The sequence below is a fragment of the Aethalodelphis obliquidens genome, unplaced genomic scaffold, assembly GCF_003676395.1.
Source record: "Aethalodelphis obliquidens isolate GAN/ISIS:26980383/991018 unplaced genomic scaffold, ASM367639v1 scaffold69, whole genome shotgun sequence".
In the NCBI taxonomy this organism is placed as follows: domain Eukaryota; kingdom Metazoa; phylum Chordata; class Mammalia; order Artiodactyla; family Delphinidae; genus Aethalodelphis; species Aethalodelphis obliquidens.
This window is the reverse complement of record NW_020838013.1, coordinates 9,423,712-9,439,273: the sequence shown is the minus strand read 5'-3', so window position 1 is coordinate 9,439,273 and position 15,562 is coordinate 9,423,712. Positions and strand designations below refer to the sequence as shown.

Genomic DNA, 15,562 nt, shown 5'->3' with positions numbered 1-15,562 from the left:
AGGTGCCTCTGGGCCGGCGCGGCCCCTCCCGCGGGGCAGGTGCCTCTGGGCCAGCGCGGCCCCTCCCGCGGGGCAGGTGCCTCTGGGCCAGCGCGGCCCCTCCCGCGGGGCAGGTGCCTCTGGGCCAGCGCGGCCCCTCCCGCGGGGCAGGTGCCTCTGGGCCAGCGCGCGGCCCCTCCCGCGGGGCAGGTGCCTCTGGGCCAGCGCGGCCCCTCCCGCGGGGCAGGTGCCTCTGGGCCAGCGCGCGGCCCCTCCCGCGGGGCAGCCTCTTCGGGCCAGTGCGGCGCGAGCAGCACTTGGTAGGTGCCTCTGGGCCAGCGCGCAGCCCCTCCCGCGGGGCAGCCTCTTCGGGCCAGTGCGGTGCGAGCAGCTGTGTGTGACTTCCGAGATGCTTGGGGCGACGTCCACGACCCGTCCATCGAGCCTGGGAGCGCCTGTGGTTAGGGGTCGGGAGCCCCTGCCCTGGGGACGGGGTGGACTGGACAGGGTCTCTGGCTCACCCTGTCACCAGGCGTTGGAGGGTCTCCAGCTTGCCGGCTGCAGGGACGAACAAGGCACAGCCCAGCATCTTCTGGAAACACTGCGTCCACTGAGGGCTTCACAAGGCGTGCCTGTCCTCACCCTGTTTAAGGCTGTCAGAGGGCTGTCCTGTAGCCCCCCAGGCTCTGGCTTGCAGGCTGCCTAATGCACATAGCTGGTGCGCGAGCCGGGCCCGAGCCCTCCCCGTGTCGCAGGCCAGGGCAGGGAGATGTGGAGCGATTCGCTGGCTGTGGTTGGCCGTGAGTCATGGGCCCTTGTCCACGCTGACACCGGGAGGCGGGGCCGAGTAGGAAATGATGCTGGACAGAGTGGCCTTGTCCTGCCGGAATCCCGTTGTACAAACGAGAGAATCGAGGTTCCACACAGAATTTCCTGCTGAGCTGATAGGTGTTAGCACATTAGCTGGTTACTCCATTGTTTCCCAGAAGAGAAATTTCCCTTACAGATTAAATGAAAAGTAACCCATCGGCATATGTAGACTCAGAGACGAGAGCTGGTGGTTGGGCGGCTTGCCGGTTGGGCTGCCCGGCGAGCTGGCCCGCTGTCGTTTCCCACGCTTACCAGGAACGTTCGAGTCTGCATAGGGCAGCCCTTCCTCGGAGGGGAGGGGGCGTCTGCAGGCCGTGCTGCGGGGGCGGGGGCCTCGGGCCGCAGCGTTCACATGCGGGCCTCGCGTGCCGGGCCATGCTCCACCTCTTCGGGTTCAGGCCCTGCCGTGGAGTCAGGCGGCCAGGCTGGAGGCCGTGGGGCGTTTTCCAGTTTTGCAGACGAGGAAACTGAGGCTCAGAGAGGTTGGACGGCTTCACACAGGTCCGGGCTTGAACCCGGAGCCGACGGCAAGGCAGGGCCGGGGCAGGGCCATCCAGAGCCCAGGTGTGGCGGGGACGCGGCCCAGTGCTCTGAGCAGGCGTTACTGGCTATGGTTCGTGGCATTTTACCAGGAGTTGTCATCGCTCCTGCCTTGTCGGGGGGGCCTTCTGCAGCCACATGCCGACAGGTGCCGAGGCCCAAGGCCAGCGACGCCCACACCGAGCGCTTCCCAGGGTGGTGGAGCCGTGTCTCGCCGGCCAGGAGGCTCTCCTCCTTGGACGCTTCTGTGCCCGGCTGTTGGGTTCGCTTTTGTATTTTCACGTACCCGGCTCTGTTGCCAGTGCACTGCTTGGCGCCTTTGTGGTTCTAGGCCACAGGAGCCCAGCTTGCGTTGGGCGAGGTGGAGGGGCGTCTCAGCCAGCCCAGGGTGAGGCCGCGTCCACTGGCCAGCTCTCCCTTCACCTCTGCTGCTCTCTGCACCTGCTCTCTGCCCTCCGCGGGGCTGTGGCTTCTTGTCGCACACCTCCTGACTTTGCCACCAAAGGTGTGAGATTTGGCTTCTTTGGTCTCAAGGTCAGGAAACCTCAGGAAGAGTGTCACTCGCCCACTCAGAGGGAGCAGGCCCTTCCGAGAGCAGCGGAAGAGGCGGGAGGGCTGTGATGTGCAGAGCCCTGCACCAGGCCTGGCCCTCCCTTAGTCGTGTGCGGCCCGAGCAGTGTCCCGAGGGGGGAGAGGAGGCGGCCCGGGTCGGGGGTTGGGGGCTGGGGCCTGCAGAGCCACGGCTGCGTGGACCCCCCAGCCCTCTCCTCACACCGCCTTCCTGCAGAGACCCTGCGGGCGCGCAGGGAAGGTGAGAAGCTGCACCTCGGGAGCCAACCAGCCCCAACTGACTTCTGTCAGAATGTTTCCTGATTCATCCCACAGGTGAATCTTCCTGGGGAAGCAGGCTGTGTCCCAAACACTCAGAAGCCACGGTGAAAGAGACTCTGCCCTGCGTGTTGCAAACGCCAGTTTGTTAAAGCTCTGTGTTTGGCCCTTATCGCCCACTGAGATGTGGACAGTGAGGCCAGTTAGACCCGTTTCTTTAGCGTGGCTTTCACGTTTCCATCAGAAAGACGAAAGAACAGCACAGCGGTGGCCTCTGATGAGGTCGCTGTGGTGCTGGACCTGACCCCGCCTCGGCTGCAGAAACTCTGCCACCTTCTCCCGCGGGCTCGGGAGTGGGGGTGGGGGAGGGGCTCGGGAGTGGGGGTGGGGGGGGCTGGAGGGATTACTGATGATTCGAGGGGGTTTGTTTGCATCTTTACACCCGTTTTTGTCAATGGGTGTCATTCGTTTTGTCTTTTCTTTCTTATATTTGCAAGAGACCTTCTCTACCTAACCAGTGTCTCCCTCCAGGAGACATGAGTTACTGGGAGTAAATACTAGTGTCCCAGGATGACGATAGAGACTCCCCTGGGCTGCGTGGAAGGTCCCCGTGTGCTGAGGCCAGGGTTCCGCGGGGCTCCGTGGGGAGGGTCAGGTCTCGTCCAGGCCCGGTGGTGCTTTCAGGACAGAGGGCAGAGACACGGCTTGGACGACCCTTCAAAATGGGGAAAAATGGGCTTTTCAGTTGCTGTTTTACACGATCTCAGTTTGGGGTTGTAAAGATTGATGTGAGTCTGAACACGGTGTGTCCACCCGGAATGATCTAGATCGGGGCAGCGAGCGCAGAGGCAGGCGATGCGGGGGGGAGACTGGGGCCCAGAGCCGCTGCCCCGCGCTGGCCTTCACTGAGGCAGGGTCTGGGCTAGAGGGGTGCTGGATTTCCCAGTTTTCAGAGAGACACTAGAACAAGAAAACAACCAAGTGTGCACCTTGCTTTCTAAGCACATTGGGAGCTGATCAGAGTGGGCCCGAGGTGGCCCTGGGCTGCCTCTGCGTTTGCTCTTCTGAATTTAAAGTTCTGTTTAGAAAAGGAGTTTAAAATGAGAGGGTGTCGTCAGGAGCTTTGGCGTCTAAATGTGTGTGTGTCTCCTCTCAGGGTGTGGTGACTGCCGCCGCCAGCCTCATCACCACCTTAGCACAGAAGAACCCGGAAGAGTTTAAAACCTCTGTGTCTCTGGCCGTCTCCAGGTTAAGCAGAGTAAGTCCGTCGAGGGGAACGGAACTTGGTGGGTTTTGGTCTTAGTTATTTTCTCTAATTAATGTATGTACTTTTTGGAATGCAAGATGTTTGGGTCACTTTGTAAGTTCAGGGGTGGAAATGTGTCTTGGTTCATAGCTGATTGGCTTTTCTTTCGACCTTTTTTTAAAAAAATTTTTTTAATTAAAAAAAGTTTTTTTAAATGTTTTTAATATATATTTTTTTACATCTTTATTGGAGTATAATTGCTTTACAATGGTGTGTTAGTTTCTGCTTTATAACAAAGTGAATCAGTTGTACACATACATATGTTCCCATATCTCTTCCCTCTTGCGTCTCCCTCCCTCCCACCCTCCCTATCCCACCCCTCCAGGTGGTCACAAAGCACCCAGCTGATCTCCCTGTGCTATGCGGCTGCTTCCCACTGGCTATCTGTTTTACGTTTGGTAGTGTATATATGTCCATGCCACTCTCCCACTTTTTCACAGCTTACCCTTCCCTCTCTTTCGACCTTTTTGTCAGAAATGCCCTGTTCGCGCGGCCAAGTGCACAGAGCAGAGCAGCTCAGCCCCTGGCCCCGCTACAGGGAGGGAGCGTCCTCAAACTGCGTCCAGCTCTGCACTTTAAATTTTGTGTGACAAGATCACACAGTATATGTTGTTTTATGATTGGCTTGCTTTGCTCGACATGTGAAGTTGGCGAATGGTTTCGAGTGCCGATGGTTGATCCCTGCTGCCGTGCAGTGTCTGTGCCCCACCCGCCTGTGCCTCGTCTTGTCCAGCACTTAGCCATCCCCCTGGAGGTGACTGTGACGGGCCTGCCCCCTGCCCAGCGCCGGGGGCCACCTCGCGTTGTGATCTGGTCTACGCTTTCCTGCTTATCTGCGAGCTGGGGCAGCTTTGCACGTCTGCTAGCTTTTTGAATACCTTCTTTTGTGAAGAGCCTCTTCAGTCTTTTCACCTATTTTCCCATGGCGTTGTCTTTTTTGTTGTTTTATAGAAGTTCTTATTTTATTTTGTTAATTTACCTTAATTTTGTATTTATTTATTTGTTTGTTTGTTTGTTTTTGGTATGCGGGCCTCTCACTGTTGTGGCCTCTCCTGTTGCGGAGCACAGGCTCCGGACACGCAGGCTCAGCGGCCATGGCTCACGGGCCCAGCCGCTCCGCGGCATGTGGGATCCTCTCAGACTGGGGCACGAACCCGTGTCCCCTGCATCGGCAGGCGGACTTCCAACCACTGCGCCACCAGGGAAGCCCCTTGTATTTATTTTTACATTTATATTTACTTATTTTTTTGGTCACGTCACGTGGCGTGTGGGATCTTAGTTCCCGACCAGGGATCGAACCCGGGCCCCCTGCAGTGGAAGTGCTGGAAGTGAGGAGTCTTATCCACTGGACCGCCAGGGAAGCCCCCTTTATATACTGTAGATATGAGCACTTTGTTGGTTAGATTGGGTTGAACCAAACAAAATTGCCAACTTTTAATCATCATTGATCTACAAAAATGCCACCTTCGTATAGTTCAGCCTACTCTGTGTTTAAAAATCTTGTCCTGCTATGTAACTTGCCGTTTCAGTCTCTTATGAAGTCTTCTGTGATCAGAAATTCCACATTTTAATATAGTCAGACTTACTCATCCTTTCCTGCATGGTTAATGTCTTTGTGTCCGTAAATGTCTGAGGTTGTTCCCTGTTCTGAGGGCTCGCGTGCAGGTTGACGATCGACGTGGGGCAGGTGTGTCTGTGTGGTGCCGCTTTCTCCCTGCAGACTCTGCGCTGCCCTCGGTCCCACACCAGCGGCCGGGTCTGTGCTGCACTCCGTTGGTTTCTCTGTACATCTTTGCACCAGTGGTGTGACTTTGGGCTAATTTGATGTTTAGTGGGGCCAGTGTTCCCCCACTCAACAGAATCCTACTGGGGCTGCCTTTAATCTGTAGGTCAGTTTTGGGAGAATTCAAATCTATGTAGTATTGAGATTTTCAATCTATGACCATGGTGTTTCTCTCCATTTACTTAGTCTTTAATTTTTCTCAAAAATGTTTCAACTTCTCGAGTAGAGGTTCTTTTATTTTTTATTCAACTTGTCTTTATATACTTTATTTAAAAAATGCTATTCTCAATGGTACCCTAAAAATGTTATTATACGATCGTATGATATAGTATAAAATGCTTGTTTGCACAGTTGGTTTTTGTATATTGCCCTTGATGTTGGCAATTTTGCCAAACTCACCTATTAATTTTGGTAATTTATACGTGGATTGCTTTGGGCCTTCTCTGTACCCCGTCATGTGGTCTGTGGACAATGGCAGTTTTCCCCTTTCCCAGGCCATGTTTGTTTATACTTTCTGCTTTACGGCTCCAATCCCGACCTCCACTGCAGTGTTGAATATGAGAGATAATCGGTGTCTTGTTTCTGCTCTCGAAGGGAAGGTCTGCGATGTTTCACTGTTAAGCACGACTTAGGCTGGTTTTGTCAGTGTTCCTTCTCTTTGCTACATTAAGGAAATTCCTTTCTGTGTCTTTGCTAACATTTTTATCATTGGTTAACTGATGAAGCCATTTGAATTTAGGGTTTTCTTTGTGAGACAACTTCTAATTATGCATTCAATTCAGATTCAGTTCTTGACATTTGCTAACTTGTGTGAATACTCAGACACGTTGGCCGGAAGTTACTCTGTGTGCCGGCTTCACGGTGAGGCCTCCCTTCTCCATTTTGATGCTGGGTGTTCGCCCTTTTCGTTCTTTGCTTGATTAATCTCACCAGGTGTGATGCTGTGTAAGAATTAATCTCGTCAGGTGTGATCCTGTGTAAGAATTAATCTCGTCAGGTGTGATCCTGTGTAAGAATTAATCTCGTCAGGTGTGATCCTGTGTAAGAATTAATCTCACCAGGTGTGATCCTGTGTAAGAATTAATCTTGTCAGGTGTGATCCTGTGTAAGAATTAATCTCACCAGGTGTGATCCTGTGTAAGAATTAATCTCACCAGGTGTGATCCTGTGTAAGAATTTCTTTGGACTTTGTTGATCCTGTTTTGATTTTTCTGCCTTATTACTTTCTGCTTATTATGTCTTTATTGTTTTCTCTGCTTTCTTTGGCTTAATTTGCTGGTCTCTTTCCGAACCTTTGAGATGAATTCAATGCTTTTGTTTCTCTGTTTGTTTCATTGTTTGCATTTAAAGCTGTAAGCTTGTCTCTAAGTGTGGTGTTAGCTGCATGAGATGTGTTCGAAAGGCTGGCTGTGTCCATGCGATGGCGCGGTCCTTCTACCACTCGGTGCGCCTGCACCTGCTTCTGCTGGTCCCGTCAGTGCTTTACACGGCTTGGAGTTCACCCACTGCAGGAGTGGCCGCGTCCCAGGTCACTCATGACCTAGTGTCGCTCGCCGCTGCGAGCTTTGTGACAGGAGCCGCTCCGAGCTCCCAGACGCAGGACGTGGGGAGGTGCTGGGCTGCGTGTTGGTGGGCGTGTGCTGCCTTAAGGGACAGTCCCGTGTTCAGGAGGCTGAGGGGGTGTCTGTCCTGCCCAGACTGCGTGGGACAGGCGGGTGGCAGCGTGATGGGAGGCCGCTTGCTTTTGGGCCTGGGCAGCTCACGGCGGGGCCTGTGCTCGGGGCGGTGTGGGTGCAGGGCTGATGACTGAAGGCTTCCCTTCTGCGTTGAATGCACTTTCCCAGTCTAGGCTCCGAGAACTCTGTACTGAGTGCAGCGTCGCTCTTGTGCTCTCGGGGTCGGGTGCCCAGGGTTTGTGTCCTGCAGGGGAGGGGCGTCATCGCGCAGTGGCTCCTCCTGGGGCCTGGGCGCCTGTGCTCCTGCCCTTCAGACACAGACAAGTGTGCCGCACGCTCTCAGCACACCTGCCCGTGGTGTCTCATCCCCCTGTGCTGTTTTGCAGATCGTGACGTCGGCCTCCACAGATCTCCAGGATTACACGTACTATTTCGTCCCGGCTCCCTGGCTATCAGTCAAACTTCTGAGGCTGCTGCAGTGCTACCCGCCCCCAGGTGACAGCCGTGCAGCAGAGGCCTCTCCGCAGGGGTTTCCTGCAGCGTTTTAGGGTTAGGGCTCTCGTTGGCTACCTTTAAAGTCCTCTCCGGTGCTGGCTCTTGTTCTCTGGATCTTTCTGTGATGCTGCCATGGCTCTTGGCTTTCCCCAGCAGCTGGTAGAGAAATCACAATTTTGGTACGGCTCGGGGTGATCGCTGCTTTTACGAATAATTCTGGAAACTGTTTGAAACCTTACATCCTAAGTTGTTAACAATCTGTAACCTTAAAGTACACATCACGGATGTTGTTATGTTCGTGTTTTATTCTAAAACGTTACATTTGACTAGTATGGTAGGTATCTAGAAATAGAATTTCCTGGTTGAAGAATGCACAAGAGAATTTGCGTTCAATACTTCCAAATTGCCTCTACAAAGATGGTTTTGTTGTTGTAACCTTTACATTATAATCTTCATTTGTGTTTGTACAAGGTATGTCTTTGTTAAATTCCAGTAACTTTCCATTCTGAGTCTGTTCTATACTAAAGCGTGAGTTGCACGCCCTGCGGCAGAGCCCTCGCGTGGGAGCGGGACCCCGCCGTTGCCTCCCACTCCCGCCCACCGGCTGCCCCCATCTCTCCTGCGGCAGTAGTTCTCTCCGTGGAACTGACCTCTGCCTCCTTTATTCCGAGATCTGGGGCGACTCCGACCCCCGATGGGGGTGGATCTCATCACCCTCCTCCTCCTTTCAGGCCCCTGCCCCCAACCCCGGGGCGGCTTTGGGAGCCCTGCCCTCCGTCCACTCGGGTGCGCAGGGCCCGCCCTCCCTGAACAGCTGGTGGTTGGGCAGGTGCCTTAGATGCGCTGCAACAGTTTCTGGAGTTCTGGTATTTTTATTGCTTTCTCAGTCTTTTTTTTGGTGCATTATTTCTTTTCTTCTGGTTTGACTAGAACTTAAAATTTTTTCTTTCTCATTTTATTGCTCTTCAGACTGTTTTCTCTATTTCTATTGGTAATAGCAGGTAGAGGAAAAAACCTTTTGCCCCCCCCTTCCCTCAAACTTTGACATCATGTGTTTTGTCCACGTCTCTGAGGTTTTATTTTCCTTGACTTATATAATCTATATTTCAGCAAAAATTTGTGTATGTTATTTGTGTTAAAATGTATGAGTAGTTACCCTGGCTGGCAAATCCTCTTATTTTAAGCAGCCACACGGTTTGAGTAGGGGTCCTCGCCCTTCGTTTTGGGGTTGTGAGATGAAGAGTACTAATACTCAGGCGGGGCGGCCGTGTGGGCCAAGGGGAGCCAGGCCAACGTCTGTCTGTCTCGCCCAGAAGACCCTGCAGTGCGAGGCCGCCTGACCGAGTGCCTGGAGACGATTCTGAACAAAGCCCAGGAACCGCCCAAGTCCAAGAAGGTGCAGCACTCCAACGCCAAGAACGCCGTGCTCTTCGAGGCCATCAGCCTTATCATCCACCACGACAGGTGGGCCCCGCGGCCTGGGCCCCACGCCACCCTCCCTGGCGGGCCGCCCCGTGCGCATTCCGGCCTCAGACCCTCCACGCCGTGAGCGTGACTGCCGTGGTCTTACTTCCCCCAGACGGCTGCCCTGCTTCTCCTGGGCATCCTCCCCGACCCGCTGCTCCCAGGGCCACCTGGGAGTGCAGCATGAGCATGTGTGTCCTCTAGGCTTTGTTGGTCCGAGGCCGTGGTGGGAAAGTGTGTGGAGGTGGCATGGGGAGGGGAGGGGGTGGGGGGCGCTCCTGCGGCCCCACCTTCCTGCAGCGCTTCCGCCGGGTGCAGCTGCCGGAGCTCTGCGGTCCACGGGGCTGGGCACCAGTGACGAGACTCTCCCTCTCGGAGCGGCCTCCCTGTCCTTGTTAAGTGTTCAGAGGGCAGAGTAAAGAGCGAGCAGAGACGTAACGCCGCGTTTCACGTAGTCGGTGCTTAAGTAGCCAGTAACCTCTGTTGTATCACCTCCGTCTGTGCGTCTGTCTCTCGGTGTTGCGACTTTCGTCCAGCTGTCGGCCAAGCGGGTTCTCTGGCTGAGGCTTCGTGAAAGCCGGGTCCCCTGCCGCCTCCGCCCCGCCAGCTTGGCGTGGAGGCTGGGGGTCTCAGCTGCCCTCGACCCTCTGGAGTCAGGGGTTCTGCAGATGCACTCAGAAATGCTCTGGGGGACGCAAGGCACGGGTCCTTGTGTGGTACGAACTAGAGTGAGCGTCAGGTCTTGCGTCCCGGGAGGCCGCGGTGGCCGTGAACGTGGCACGGCCTAGGCCGAGTGGAGGACCCCTGCCCACCCACCTCTCCCGTCCGCACAGCGAGCCAAACCTGCTGGTCCGCGCCTGTAACCAGCTGGGCCAGTTCCTGCAGCACCGGGAGACCAACCTGCGCTACCTGGCCCTGGAGAGCATGTGCACGCTGGCCAGCTCCGAGTTCTCCCACGAGGCTGTGAAGACACACATTGAGACGGTCATCAATGCCCTGAAGGCAAGTGTGCTCTTCTGGGGCTGCCTGGCCACGGGGGCGCCTTGTCCCTCATGCTGTCACTCATGAGCTACCCGGGGGGGGGGTCCCGCGGTCACTTGGGGTCGTGCGCTCGGGCCCTGGGCGATCTGGCGGGCTGCGTGCGTCCCCAGGCGGTTCTGCCCTCTGCCCGCAAGAGACCATGACCACACAGGGCATCTCCCACTGGGCCTGGCACGTGAGCAGAGTCACAATAAAAATTGGGATTGATAGAAACTGTTCGTTTTGGTAGAAGGATGAAATATTTTGTACACGTCTCCGAGAAAACTCGCTCCTTGCAGAAGAATATTTGCTTTTGTCAGGGAATTGAAATTCCAGAGCTGGAAGAGCCAAGCTGAGGTCGTCTCCTCTAATGAGGGTTGGTTCCTCAGGGTCAGACACAGCCACATCCACTGCGTTCCTACGTGTTAGAAAACTGAAGGCAGGTGGGGAAGCTACAGAACCCACTGTCTTGGTCCTGGGCTTCCTGCTGAGAACACATCTGACCCTGTTCCTTTGGGTTTGCGCGTGTTTAATAGACGTTTGTGGTGTGTGTTTTGAACAGGAGCCGTACAAAGGTTTGGAATCGCGCTTTCTGGTGTTTCGAATTCCTCCTGGGTGGTTTTCAGTCACTGCCTGGATCAGAAAGACTTGCTCTTGCCGTGCCTGTGGCTGGGCCCATGGCAGTGCCTCTCATGCTGTCCTGTGCTGGGGAGCAGCTGTGCTCTTGTTTCTGAGGGTCCGGGGTGGGGCTGGGAGCCAGCACGGGGACAGGCTCTCAGGTGACGCAGAAGGGGCCGGTCTGTGACCACACAGCAGGCGGCCTCTGACCCACCCCCTGGGGATGGAGTGTGATCGTGATCTTGGCCGGTCCAGAGCTGCGGGGTCTGAATGCCGGAGTGAGGGGGGCAGTGGGGTGGCAAGTGAGGGGCTCTCGGGGTCCTGGATTTGGGTGCTGAGTGGGCAGAGCTCCCAGTGAGCATTGGGACGGGGGCGGGGGGGGGTGCCTGAGCCGCCCGGCTCGGGACCGTGGGAGGGCATGTGTCACAGTGGACTGCCACCGTCCCCTGCCCAGGCTCCTTTCATGTGGCTGTTGGCTCTGTGCTCGTTCCCCAGACGGAACGGGACGTGAGCGTGCGGCAGCGGGCCGTGGACCTCCTCTACGCCATGTGCGACCGCAGCAATGCCCAGCAGATCGTGGCCGAGATGCTGAGCTACTTGGAGACGGCCGACTACTCTATCCGAGAGGAGATTGTGAGTTCTGGCGGCCTGTGTGTCGTCACCGGCCCCGATGCCTGTGTCTCAGCTGAAGCGCGTCCCTGCAGCCTTGTTGAGCATCTACTACGGACTGGACGAGAGGCCTTTGCTTTAGCTCTTTTATCAGCATGTTCGGGGGAGCCTTCCAGTCTTCCAGAATCACTTGGCAGAGGCTCTCCCCCTCCCCCCCGTGCGGAGGTCCCGGGAGGCAGGTGCTCAGCACAGAGGGAGCAGGGCGTGCGTGGGGGGTGGGCGCAGCGGGGACACAGGCCGGCGTGGCAGTGAGGGGGCCCCAGCGCCCAGCTTTGGGCCCAGCTCTGGGCTTGAAGGACTCGAAGCCGAGGGCGGTGACGAGGTGGGTGTTCTGGAACGGTGCTCTGGGGTCGTTACGGAGGGTCGACTTGGAGGCCAGAGGGTGTGCAGAGCAGGTGGATGGGGGATCTGGGGCGCGGTCAGGAGGTCACACTGGGGAAGGTGGGCGTGTGGGCGGCAGCACGGGGGGCCGGGCTCCAGGTTGGCGACCGATGCTGCTCAGGGCAGGCTCGGTGCAGGAGGAGGCTGTACCCGGGGGAGGTGAGGGGCCTGCTTTCCGCAACCCGGAGCAGGTGCCCTGGGGAGCTGGGAGAAGGGCTGTCGGAGCAGGAGGCCCAGCGAGCGCGGGCAGCGCTTTGCCAGCGGGGATGCCTGGGCTGCGGGCCGGGTGGCGGGGGGAGGACGGGGCTCGCTGTGCCTCTCTCGACACGTCCCTCCACGTCTGCTCCTGGAACCTTAGACTTACGGGCTCCTTTGACAAGTGGGGGTCGCTTTGACGTGGGTTCAGGCCCTTCTGAGGCCCTCCCTGAGTGGCCGTGCCCTGCAGGTGCTGAAGGTCGCCATCCTGGCGGAGAAGTACGCCGTGGACTACACGTGGTACGTGGACACCATCCTGAACCTGATCCGCATCGCTGGAGACTACGTGAGCGAGGAGGTGTGGTACCGCGTCATCCAGATCGTCGTCAACCGGGACGACGTGCAGGGCTACGCCGCCAAGACGGTGTTTGAGGTGTGGCCCCGCCCCGCCCCCGCCAGCCTTCCCGCAGGCCGGGCTCCGGCACTGCTCCTGCCTCCGCTGGAGTCTCGGTGCCCTCTGTCCGTGATTTCAGCACAGCGACCCCGGGTGGGAGGCTCTCGGTCAGCGCGTGGCCTCCTGAGCAGGCTGCCCGGGCTGGGGCCTTGGGCTGGCCTCTGTGTGTCCGAGAGCAGGTGTGGGGCCGCCACGGTGGGCTTGTGGTCTCTGTCGGCGAGGGCCGTGTGCCCCCGCCCCTGCGCAGGGCCCACGCGTCAGTTTTTGGGAGCAGCTCTCGTTCCAGGGGTGGGATCGGCCGTGGCCCTGCCCGTGGGGCTCCCCTGCTACTGATCCCTCTGCCGAAGTGGCCAGGAGAGAGGATGGCGCGGGGAGTGCATTCGGGAGGGGCTCAGGAGGCTCTGGGGGCTGCGGCCGCGTGCAGAGCAGGCTCCCTGGGAAGGCAGCCTGAGCCCGCTCTCCTGGCTCGTCACACGGCTCAGTGGCTTTCTCCGGAGGCCGAGCACTACTGGTGCTTCCTCTGCCTGGGCACCAGGCTCACTGCGCGTGCTCTTCCGTAGGCGCTGCAGGCCCCAGCGTGCCACGAGAACCTGGTCAAAGTCGGTGGCTACATCCTAGGGGAGTTTGGGAACTTGATAGCAGGAGACCCGAGATCCAGGTGAGTCACCCGGGAGCTGGGAGTCCCGCGTCCAGTGCCGGGCCTGTGCCCACTGATTCACACCCGATGGCCTAGTAGAGGCCAGCTGATGTCCCGAGCTCCCCAGGACAGCCCGTAGCGAGGGGACATCCGCTCTGGTTGGCTGTACAGAACACAGGGATTCTGGGGGGAAGGAGGCATGGCTGATGGCCGGCGCTGTTCAGAGGGGAGCCTGGACTTGGCCTGGAGCGGGAACGCACAGCTTCTGGCTGAGCGTGGGCTCATGCCCCCGAGTCACTCCGCGCTCACTCCCCGTCTTGTGGGGACACACGGGGGTCAGGCTCAGGCGGGGTGGTCCAGGCGGGGAGTGAGGCGTGGAGGTGACGCTGTGCCCCATGTGTGCCCCCCCAGCCCCCTGACCCAGTTTCACCTGCTGCACTCCAAGTTCCACCTGTGCAGCGTCCCCACCAGGGCGCTCCTCCTGTCCACTTACATCAAGTTCGTGAACCTCTTCCCGGAGGTGAAGGGCACCATCCAGGACGTGCTGCGCAGTGACAGCCAGCTGAAGAATGCTGACGTGGAGCTGCAGCAGCGCGCCGTCGAGTACCTGCGGCTCAGCACTGTCGCCAGCACCGACATCCTGGTGCGCCACGCTGTTCTATTGCCCCCCGCCTCGCCTTGGCCACCCTTTCTGGGGGCCGGAGGCCATGGGGCTTCGTGCTGCGCTGACCTAGGGCTCCTTTCCCCCCAGGCAACTGTCCTAGAGGAGATGCCTCCGTTTCCAGAACGTGAGTCTTCTATCCTGGCCAAGCTCAAGAAGAAGAAGGGCCCCAGCACGGTGACCGACCTGGAGGAGGCCAAGCGGGAGAGGAGCGCCGACGTCAACGGGGGCCCCGAGCCCGCCCCGGCCAGTGCCAGCGCTGCGGTGGGTCCCCTCCTGAGGGCCGTACCCTGCGTGAGCTCCTGGGGCACCTGGTCCCCGAGATCCGTGACCCTGGACTGTTGTCGTTGGGGGGCAGGCTGACCCAGACGCCTGTGTCTGTCAGCCAGACTGTGTCTGTCGGATGGTTGTCTGGGGTCCGCGGTCAGCTCCCACGTCTCCCCTCGGCTTTGGATTTAGAAGACGTGGTCACCCGTCTCTTGCACGACTGCCGTATAGTCCCGCACCCCTCGCTGGTTTCCAGTGGACCCACCTCCTGCTGTCCTCAGAGGTTTTTCACTAGTGAGCGTGTTAGAGCGAGCGTCCTGTTCACGCACGATGCCCTGAGAACATGTCCTTTGACGTTCGTCGGGGAAGATGCCATTTTGAGAGTTGTGTTTCCTTTCTCGGCTCAGTGGAGGGAGCCCGGGGAGCAGGTGCGTTAGCCCGGCTGGGCAGCAGCCCCTGCGGCCCTGCAGGCGGCTCCCGAGGACCTTGGTCTTTATGCTTGGCCCGTCGGGAGGCAGCCTGGAGAGCTGTGTGTCCCCTCCAGGACGCCGGTGCGGCACCATGGACGGTGCTGCTTACGCTGCGCGGCGGCCTCTGTGAGGGCGGGCCCCACTGGTGGCGCGTGCGGCGTGTGGACGGCCCGGGGCCCGGCTGGTTTGCTCATCCAGAGCGTGCTCGTGTCTGAGTCCTGCTGCTCCTTGGGGGGCGCTTGCCTGGCTCCACGTCTCCTTGTGTGCCCCGGGGCCTCGGGCCCGCCGTGAGGCCTGTGCTCAGACCTGGCCTGGCCCTTGACTTGGGGCCCCGTCACAGCCAGGACCTCTCACCTGAGCCCTGATACCTTCTCTCCAGGGGCGCCCTTCGTGGCCCTGTGGATGTGAGTTCCCGTTTGTCCTCACGGCTCAGGGAGCTGGGGCAGGGGGAAGGCCTTGACGGGGCTGGGGAGTTGAGGCAGAAGCAGCAGGACAGGAAAGAGGCTGGGGTCCCTCCTGGCTGGGATTCTCCTCCTGGTGTCTTCTGTCTCCTGTCTTCAAACTCAGAAGGGAGGCCCCGCCTCCAGGTGGCGTTGAGGTGTCTGGATCTCACGAGAACGCCTGGGCTGCCTTTTGCTTTGGGCAGTAGTGGCCAGAATGCCTTTTATTTAGGGTCGCAGGTCATGCCAGGAGGCGATTTTCTTTGTGGCCTTCCTGGGCGCTCGGCTCAGCTGTGGCTTTGGGGTGCTTGTCTGAGCGCCTTGAGGGTGGGTGTCTGGAGGCTGCCGGTCCTCCTGGGGCTTTGGGCTGGCGGAGGAGCCCAGAGCCACCCTGCGCCCTGTGGTGTGCGGCGCTTCGAGCAGGTGTAACCTGTGCAGAGCCGGGTGCCAGGCCGGCTCCTGGGGGAGGGTCTCCCTGAGTCCTGAGAAGAGGGGGAGGCGGCGAAGCGGCGGGGGGTCCCAGTGCTGCAGGGTAGAGCCTGCACGTGGGGTCTGGGGAGGGAGTAGGCGTCTTAGCGGGGCCTCCCTAAGGAGCAGCCTTGCTTTTGTCTGTCCGTGTTTGACTTAATGGGACGGAAGGGCTTGCCTACTTTAAAAAGCATTTGCACTGTTCTTTGGGAACCAGTGGAGACATTGTGCAGTAGGTGGCAGAGGTGCAGTGACCTCGTCAGGCTGCGGGTTCTGTGGCCCAGACAGAGGCCTTTCTCACGTCACTCACAGCAGGCTTGGGCCCCCCCCCCCCCCCCCCC

The 15,562-nt window shown here is 58.5% G+C and overlaps 1 protein-coding gene across 5 annotated transcripts in view; it reads left to right on the top strand.

Moving 5' to 3' along the window:
- AP2A2 (adaptor related protein complex 2 subunit alpha 2) overlaps nucleotides 1–15,562 on the top strand; it is a 64,472-nt gene that overhangs the window by 39,198 nt on the left and 9,712 nt on the right. For 3 of the 5 annotated variants that reach the window (XM_027090296.1, XM_027090293.1, XM_027090297.1), the window contains 9 exons: nucleotides 3,374–3,475; nucleotides 7,369–7,477; nucleotides 8,791–8,941; nucleotides 9,775–9,943; nucleotides 11,075–11,212; nucleotides 12,075–12,257; nucleotides 12,839–12,936; nucleotides 13,327–13,558; nucleotides 13,667–13,840. In XM_027090296.1, the coding sequence (XP_026946097.1) occupies nucleotides 3,374–3,475; nucleotides 7,369–7,477; nucleotides 8,791–8,941; nucleotides 9,775–9,943; nucleotides 11,075–11,212; nucleotides 12,075–12,257; nucleotides 12,839–12,936; nucleotides 13,327–13,558; nucleotides 13,667–13,840 (1,356 nt within the window). The remainder of the gene's footprint in view (nucleotides 1–3,373; nucleotides 3,476–7,368; nucleotides 7,478–8,790; nucleotides 8,942–9,774; nucleotides 9,944–11,074; nucleotides 11,213–12,074; nucleotides 12,258–12,838; nucleotides 12,937–13,326; nucleotides 13,559–13,666; nucleotides 13,841–15,562) is intronic. The other 2 variants (XM_027090294.1, XM_027090295.1) reach the window with 2 other exon arrangements.